The sequence below is a fragment of the Xyrauchen texanus genome, chromosome 15, assembly GCF_025860055.1.
Source record: "Xyrauchen texanus isolate HMW12.3.18 chromosome 15, RBS_HiC_50CHRs, whole genome shotgun sequence".
In the NCBI taxonomy this organism is placed as follows: Eukaryota; Metazoa; Chordata; class Actinopteri; order Cypriniformes; family Catostomidae; genus Xyrauchen; species Xyrauchen texanus.
Genome location: NC_068290.1, coordinates 14,177,920 through 14,187,440, shown reverse-complemented (window position 1 = coordinate 14,187,440; position 9,521 = coordinate 14,177,920). Strand labels below are relative to the sequence as shown.

Genomic DNA, 9,521 nt, shown 5'->3' with positions numbered 1-9,521 from the left:
CTGAAAGGGGTGTGAAAACTTAAGAGACAAAAGGGGAATGCAAATGTATGCACTCAACTGTACAGCACTTTAAACACCCGATTAATGAGTTATCAGCTGTCTTTTCTTTGGCTTTCTATCTTGTTTTTGAACAACAATCATAAAATAAGCAATTATGTGATGTGGCAACTAAAACAGCCATGTGGCTCCTATATGTTTCATTTTAGGAGCCAATGGCCCCTTTGTGTATTTTATTTTGTTGTTGTTGTCTGGAGTTCTGCACTTGTGGATTTTGGCCAATTCTGTCCTTTTAACACTCTTAACACACTAAATTATAGAGCGCATACACAGAGGCACATAAGTGGCCATAGCATATAGTTTGCCTATGTGTTACCTCATTGCCTGCCACAGCCTTAAATCGCATTTTAATAAAGAGGGTATGTGGGCGGTATTAACAAGAAGAGGCTAGCTTCGAATTTCACAGCCCATTCATTTCTACAGGACGTTACCACTTTAATGATGGTCTCCTATGGATAGAGGCGGTGATAATGCCCTCCGGCCTTTCTGATTGGACAATTAAAATGCCTATCAGCAATCTTCAGATTCGGAACATTTGACAGCGGCACTGCAGGGAGCTGACAGGAGCCTCTCCCGCCCGGCTTCGTTCGTTTAATTTAGTTTCCTTACCGTGTGTATGAGAGAAAGAACGGTTAAATGCAGTTCACTAACTGAATGGAATATCCTCATAAAAGGTATGTCAGTTAATTTACCGACCACGTATTTAGGTTTTTTACTTTTAGGAAAGAAAGTTTTATACAAGAGAGAAATAGAGTTTGTGTGGGATGCGTTAATAAGATGGGAGACGGGATAATTCAATTTAGCGGTATAGCACATGATTGAATATCGACATTTGTTAAAACAAATACATTACGAAAGTCTGTAAACGTTTCGGGTTTTGCTATCAAGTGTAGTTTTTGTTAGTCATATTTCATTGCTTGGCTTCCGGTGTCTCACGTTTTTACCTATCTCTAGATTTTACGCAAGAAACAGTGTGAGGGTGTGGGAAGAGTGTTGGGGTGCCATCTCTAAAATATTCACAGTCCTTCATAATTGCGTAGCTTTCGATATTTAGTTCTATTTATTTGTTTCTAGACATTATTTTGAGGGTTCTTCATTTTTTTGGTTTCTTCAACGTGCAAGAGGAGCCTCATGCCTAGCAGTAATGTTACGTAAGCGATGATGTCTAAAAAACGCCCAGACGCTTTACAGTAGGCTACACCGTTACCTTAATATTCAGGTTATACCAGTTTTTTGTCCTTCAAGCTCTCAGTTACATATTTTTCGTAGTAAGGTATGTTGTCATGACATGTTTCTTTTAATCGTCCACGCTGGATCAGTTTGCACCAAAGATCGCTTGGAACGAAGCGTGGTATGCGGTCGTTTGCATAAATAGTATGAATGGAAATATGTCCATTAAAAGCATGCCGGGATTTTTACTGTCAAATAAGTAGCCAGGCTATATCTTAATATCTACAATAGCTAGGATAAAATGGGGCTAAAGGCACACTGTAAGATTTTTTTTCTTCATAATTTCATAACATCTCAATTATTCTATAAATTAATCTCCCTTATGATTGGATCAGTCAATGTGAGCCGAATTTTTTCATAACAAATCAATTCGCCTCACTTAAGAAAACAGTTTTATGAGGGCCTTTAAACCCTTGAAACAAGGGGGCTTTTTACCCCAAATCTCTTTCACTCATTGGATGTTATTAAAAAAACATTTTATCTAATCACTTTGAATAAAACTGAAAATGACAAATAAGTATTTTATCTAAAGATCCATCCATCCATCCATCCATCCATCGTCAACCGCTTATCCTGTGTACAGGGTCGCGGGGGGCTGGAGCCTATCCCAGCTAACATTGGGCGAAAGGCGGGGGACACCCTGGACAGGTCTTATCTAAAGATAAAAGGGATAATTTCAGGAATTTTCATTAGCTACCTATATTTTCAACATTTTATAAAAATATGAAAAATTAAATAAAACAACCTCAAAATCAAACTTATTGCACACAATGATCTCATGGATCAGGAATGTTTTGCAGTGTATTGTGGAAAAACATGTGTTAAGGAAAGCGCTGTGGTAATTTTTGTTGCTATTTAGAGTTTTGGGAGAAATTTTATTCAAAAGTGCCTTTAACCTCGGGGACCTTTAGCCCCGTTGTACCCTATATCTTAACAACTATATCTTAGCAAGCAGATTTAGCTATTACACTTATTTTAATTTGATTTATTTCCTTGTGAATGCACATCACCTTGCAAGCTCAGGCACATAACGAATGTAATTCAATTTAACGTTTACTGAATACTTTTCCCAAACAGATCCCATAACAGACTGCTGCTTATGTTCTCCTCACCATGGCGACAGTTGTGATGGAGCAGATTGGGCGGCTGTTTATCAACGCACAGCAACTTCGCCAGATTCCCCGTTTCCTGGAGTCTGCCTTCCCTACATTGCCATGTACTGTGATGGTCAGTGATGTGCCGTGGGTGTTCCGTGAGTCACACATTTTCACAGGCTACAGGCCACCTGACCAGAACTGGCGCTACTACTTCCTAACTCTGTTCCAGAGGCATAACGAGTCTTTAAATGTGTGGACGCACCTGCTGGCCTCCCTCATTATCTTAGTCAAGTTTCAGGAGTTGTGTGAAACTGTGGACTTCCTGCGTGACCCTCACGCCCAGCCGCTTTTCATCTTGCTTCTAGCTGCATTCACCTACCTGGCATTTAGTGCACTGGCCCATCTACTCTCAGCCAAGTCTGAGCTCTCTCACTACACTTTCTATTTCTTGGACTATGTGGGCATAGCTGTATATCAATATGGCAGTGCCCTGGCCCATTTCTACTATGTTGTCGACGAAGAGTGGCATTCTCTAGTGCGAAGCTTATTCTTGCCAGCTGCGGGCTTCCTGGCCTGGCTGTCTTGTACAGGCTGCTGCTACGGCAAGTACGCCAGCCCGAGCATGCCAAGGTTTGTTCACAAGCTATTTCAGGTGGTGCCCTCAGGCTTGGCCTACTGTTTAGATATCAGTCCAGTGTTCCATCGCATCTATAAATGCTACACCTCTGAGCAGGGCTGTGCAGATCAGGCGGTGATCTACCACTGCTATCAGGTCCTCTTCTTCTTGATTAGCGCCTACTTTTTCTCGTACCCTCACCCAGAGCGCTGGTTCCCTGGATGTTGCGACTTCATCGGACAGGGCCATCAGATCTTCCACGTGTTCCTCGTTCTTTGTACTCTAGTGCAGATTGAAGCAGTGCTACTGGATTATAGTGAGAGAAGAATTCTCTATGAACGTCTCCATAGTGACTCGACGGCTCACGACGCTGTTGCTCTCTTTGTCTTTACAGCATGTTGCAGTGCACTCACTGCCTTCTATATGCGCAAATGTGTGAAGACATTTCTAGAAGAAAAGCAAGAGTAGATATTTTGGCAAGATACGGGTCTGGGACAAGATAACCATGCTTTCATATATTGGAAGGATTGCACTTGTCTACGACTGAAATGACTAATATAAGGACCTACTTCTAATTTTTGGTGTATTCATTGTTCGTGTTTTTTTTTTCTGAGGCCTGCCAAACTGGTACCATGCTTTAAAACTGCATTATGCACAGATAGTAGCTCTAAAAAAACTGCCTTTTCAGACTGTCAGCTGAAAAGTTTTGTGCTCAACTCTTTTGATTGACGAGTGCCATTACACCCCATTAAACCCAACATTTATGTGTGATCTATGAGGGGGTATCAGCATATTTGCTGAGAGTTTACTTTGCATACAGGAACCACTGTAGATAGTTTAGGTAGATCAGCACTGGATTTGAACATACATGCATTGTGCCTCTAAATCTGACCTAATCTAGGTGCACAAATACACAGATGCAGAGTGCTGCTCTAAATCAATGTTACACATCATCAAACATAATTGCCATGCTATCAGACATTGCAAAGACCAATGCTATTTGCAAAGTGTGGCAACTCAACTCATTTGGATGTCAGAGTTAAATGCACAGGTCTTTTAGATCATGAATGGGAAAATAAAATGCAACCTTCATACAGGATTTCATTATGAAATATGGGCTGATTATTATTCAAATTTTTTATTATTATTATTAAATGGACTGAATGCCCTCTCTGCAGTGCTTTTCAAGATTTGACATAGTTTCAGCCTCAATAGACTAATACAAATCAGTGTCAAAATGACTTCTGACTGGTCTTGCAGTGTGTCCTATCTATCCAGTGTCACTTTGAGGTCAGTTGATTTGGTTAGGTTATTGCGAAATGGAATCGATCTGTGGTTTATGAGTATCAGTTATGCACTGCCAGTGGACATTCCCTTCCATTTTTCAGTTACCAATACCAAAGGATGTTATGTTATTACAAGGAGAGTGGCAGGATGTAATGTCATGGGCTTGCAGTATAGTCAGATTTAAGAAATTTTAATTTAACTAACCATAGCTGACGTGTTATTAATTTAGCACAAAAAGAGCACTTGTTCTACTCATCATTATGACTTTTAAATGTATTAAAAGTAGTTCAATGACATCAATAGCTTTTAGTTTTGTTTTACATAACATTTAAATATCTGCCAAAGTGACTTTTGAGAAAAAATGTATATGTCCACCATAGATATGATGTCTCCTTTTGTCATGAAGATCATCCTTTTGTACACAAGGGCTACACCTATGACCTATACCTTTACTCATACCCGATACGAATGCCTTTGTGTGTTCCATATGTGTAGTTTTGTATTGGCGGTTCAAAACTTTATTTACGAAAACAGTCTGGGCATCAAAAATGTTAAATGTGTTTTTCTAATGTGCCTGACTACATGCACGCATCCTTATGTGTGAATATGCGTACAGATGCTTGTGAGTGTGTGTACATTTTTGAAAGTATACTGTATACCTATTTAAGTTGGCTACTTGTAAGAAAGGATATGAAGGCTCTTTCTTAATAGTCTGACCCTGTCTAGCTTTTTATTGAACCCGTTACATGCACACCAATATGCTGATTACTCTTTAGAATCAGCTTATTTAAAATATCTGACAAGGCAAGAAATCTGCGTTTACATGAGATTTGAAATAATAGCGTTTTGACGTGAAAGTGTGAAGAGGCATGTGCTCACCACATGCGCACATTGGAAAAGCCAGTGAGAACACTGTGTAAGGCATTTACATGGCACTTGAAATTGGTGTAATGGGCAAAAATCTATATGTATTGATTGGGTTATTCATAAGCCATTTATGGCCTTTACATATAAAGGAACACGGTTTATTGCTTTTAAATGACTGCACGCATTGTCGGCTTATTAAACATAATCGGTGTAAGAACGTGCATGTAAATGCGCTCTGACCATGAAATTCAACTAGCTCTTGTGTAAAGAATTAATGGGCAAGGAGGAGGTGAGAACCGGCTTGACAATATAAATAATAGTTTTATGAAGAAATAAACAAAAACACACAAACATAAACACAGAGCAGCTGCATGTCATTCTATCTCTCTCGAACCAACGTCACCGGCCGCCTTTATCCCTCGCGCACCCCATCAGGCTGATTGGGGATCGGGCGTGCATTGTTCCAGCCCGGCACTGCCCTCCTCCGCTCTACACCTTGATATTGTGCCACCAGACTGTTGCTGCCTTACCTGAAAAAGGTTCTGTGCAATGTAGTATAAAAGCTGATTTATGATCCTGTCCCATTGTTGTGCAACAGAAAAAAATTCTTGTTTCCATGGTACCATGGTTGAGGTAAACTCAACCGTTGAAAAATAAACCGTTGAGTTTATTTTTGGAACCAGTAACACAGGGCAGTCTAAGCCAGTTTAACAGCAGCAGCACACAACAATGTCACAGATAGATCAAGGACTGGAACCAATGAAGTGATTGACATGTTTACTTGTCAAATGACTGAAAATGATGAGGATTTTAAAGGGGTCAAGTCAGAGATGCACTTATAATTTTAGTAAATGTTTTTGCACAAACAAATTCATAATATATTATTATTAAATTATTTTTTTCCACCCTGTCTTTGGTCTTCTGGCTGAAACGCTCAGTTTTCTGTGCTTTCATCTTTGAGACTTCAAAATACTTGCCCACTGCTCTGTGTTATGATTGGATAACATCTTTGAAGCGCAAACACACTCGTGGAACAGTTTTTTTACCAAGATTTTCGTCTAGTGTGGCCACTTCCCGTGAAAGAAAGATGAGAAAGCAGACACTAGTCTATACTACACTATTGTCTTTCATTGCAATTCTGGCTACAATTTCATCTTATATAATAAAATTATATAATCTCGAATAAATATTATGTGAGCAATTGTGTATTTCTTTGGTAAGTAACCATGTAATAAGCATGATCCACTTCACGTTGGAGTCCTGATCATGGTTTGTTTTGCGATAAAAAAGCTGAATATACAAATCCTTACATATACATATCCTTACACAGACAGAAAAAGTGGAATTAAATTTGTTACTCACCGACATTACTGTTGTGTTCAATATAGTTTGCACTTCTCCAGCTTTCAGTATAAGTTTCTTTGCAAAGTCTGATTTATAATAGTTTTCAAAACTTTATCCTTAGAGAAATGTGGTGAACAAAACTTTTAATACCAGATTGCAGGAACTTTGTTAAAAATAAACTTAAGTCACTTTTCCTTTACGTTGCCATCCTTCAGAAGGGTATGTAGAGACACTGAATTTCCACAGCCATGAACGGAACAATTTTTTTCGAATCTTCCCTGATATTGCAATCTCTTTGGTATTAAAATAACAACTAAAGCAATGGTCCCTCTAAGTGTGTCGGAATGGCTTTACCTGTCCTGCTCTCTCATTATCATTCACTTACCAAAGAGATGATGATGTAAAAAGAGGCATTGATCACTCGCTGTGGAGGTGGTCATGTATTAAAGGCACGAAATAGCGACCAGGAGGAGGTTACCCCATGTGACTACCCTCCCTAGCAACTGGGCCAATTTGGCTGCTTAGGAGACCTGGCTGGAGTCACTCAGCACACCCTGGATTTGAACTCGCGACTCCGCGGGTGGTAGTCAGCATCAATACTCGCTAAGCTACCCAGGCCCTCCCTAATATATTCATTATTATAGGCTGTTATAAAATAATAATGCATCATATTTTTCCATTATGTGAAGATTCGCTGCCCAACTCAGTGAAAGAATATGCACAACATCTGTCTGTTCTTCCTTTAGGTTAAAGATTGGGTTAGGTTAGTAATCTTAGTAAGCGCGCACCAGTTTTTTATTGACTGTCTGAACCACCTATTTTCAAATCGCAGTTGGTCAAATCGTGGTTGGTTAACATAACCATCGTGTTTTTAATATGCGTGTAAAGTTGAAGTTCAGTCACTGCATTCTGTTTCATTTAGCTGCTCTCTGTCTAGCTTTCTGTCTCGCCTGCTGTATATGCATTGCTTCTGTGTGTTGAGTCCAGTGCCACATGCCTTGTGTGTGTGTGTGTGTGTGTGTGTGTGTGTGTGTGTGTGTGTGTGTGTGTGAATGTGTGAGTATGTGGAAGCGTGTGTGTGTCCCCAAGTGTTCGCTGCTGTGAGGAAAGCTGCGATGCTCTCTGTTGTTGTTACTGTGGTGATTCATGAAGCATTACAATCAACTCGGAGAGTCCGAATTTCCAACTGGGGAAAGTGCAATAGAATGACACTTTATGTCGGACCTCTAACTTGGAAAGTTGTGTGGAAATCTTCAACTCCCATTTTGTCGAGATACAGATGTGTTACGTAACGCAAACATTTCGGCACCCAGGATTGGATGGTTTACAATCAGTGACAAACATTCACTTTTTTAAAATAATATCCATTAAGGAGTCAAAGTTCATACATTAAATTATATTAAAACTTGTTTGGCAAACATCAGTCTTTGTAGTTTTCAAAACACAGTGAATTACACTCTCTTTTTATTACTGTAAAGATAGCATTTCAGCATCGTATATCAGTTTGGTTCCTATGAGATGTCTCTGACAATCAATGTACCCCTAAAAAACCACAACATAATCAATCTCAAATTAAAAAAAATAAGCTCCCTCTTTGACATGTTTGTGTTTTGCTGTCAGGTAATTGTCACTGAATTTCAAATTAAGTGAAAAGTCACATCATGCATGATCACCATCAATCATCGTTTTCATGATCGATCATTGCTGCCATGTCTGAGTACTCGAGTGCCCATCCCTGCTCATAACAAATGATCTCACTAGCCTCGTTCACACATGCAACCAGAGAAATTACAAGAAGATCATTGGGTTGCCTTTACTGATAAATGTACCAAATGTGCTGTTTACACATTCCATCAATAAGGAAATGTATTGGTAATGAAACAACTTCGCATAATGGAAAATTACCAGAGCAAAATGTACCAGTATTTTCATAAGGGTCGTGTTCACACACCTCTAAACTGGAAATGTTAGATAATTTTTGGGAAAAGGCTGTATGTGTGAACGTGACTACTGTGCATGCTTTATTTAAAGAAAGTCCATAGCAAAATATAAATTGTGATGCCATTCGTCTATGTTATTAATGATGACATGAAAGAATTAATGGTATGCAGCAGCAACAATTCATGGAATGTGTCATTTCTGCCTTACCAGCCTATGTGTACTAAGAAAATGGACCACAAACCCTCTCTTAGTGGAGTAAATAGGGGCTGCCAAGAACTGCAGTCACGAGTAAGAAAAACAACACATGAGGTCATCTCCTGGCACAACCAGGATTTGACCTAAAGCCTCAGTTCCAGTATTGCTCAAGTGGAAACTCATCAAATTCAGGAAATTACTTTTTCTAAACTGTTATCTGTTTCTTAAGTTCTTTAATAAATTATTCACCTCAAAGGCACTTCAAAAATCTAGACCTTTCTTTCCAACCATTCTTTTTTAAACGTCTCCATGATTAGAGTTTGGTTTAGCGATTGTGTTTATTTTGTATTGCACTTAAGTAAAGAGGAAGGATTGCTCAAAAAGTAAGTTTATAACTGCCAGCAGTCCAGCACCGATTTTATTCAGTCTTTAAGCTTTTTTACAGTACTCAATCATGAGCCTTTGCACAGAGCTGAACTCGAGCTGAACACGATGTTTCCCACTGCAGGTCAGAACAGGAACAAGACTGATGTAATCTAAACTTTACCGTTGTGTGTGGTAATGACTGTGTTGATGTACTATGATATTTAAGTAAATAAACAAGTGTAATTCCCACCCCCCATTTCATGTCTTTGTGTTTCATGTCTGCAGAAAAAAAGTCCACTGGATCAATGTAGATCCATACTGAGATAATACCGTATAACAATAAAGCTATTATAATCTATTATCTCCTAGTAGGGGAAACTGGGGCTAGTTGTCACATGGGGAAGCTGTCACAAGGCCTATATCTCAGTAACCATAAGGTTTTGAGTCGAAAGTCCAGTTACACAAATGTGCATTTTTTTAGTAGTCATTTTGTATGTTGGTTTCAAACACCTATTTCAACC

The 9,521-nt window shown here is 39.2% G+C and overlaps 1 protein-coding gene across 1 annotated transcript; it reads left to right on the top strand.

Moving 5' to 3' along the window:
• The first annotated feature begins 444 nt into the window (after positions 1-444).
• Positions 445-9,250, top strand: LOC127656310 (membrane progestin receptor alpha-B-like). The gene is made up of 2 exons (XM_052144580.1): positions 445-731; positions 2,365-9,250. The coding sequence occupies exon 2, from the start codon at positions 2,401-2,403 to the stop codon at positions 3,466-3,468; it is 1,068 nt and encodes a 355-aa protein (XP_052000540.1). The 5' UTR covers positions 445-731; positions 2,365-2,400; the 3' UTR covers positions 3,469-9,250.
• The last annotated feature ends 271 nt before the right edge of the window (positions 9,251-9,521 follow it).

Bases quoted from the DNA above. Each gene is read 5' to 3' on its own strand.
- LOC127656310 (XM_052144580.1), top strand. From the start codon at position 2,401: ATGGCGACAGTTGTGATGGAGCAGATTGGGCGGCTGTTTATCAACGCA.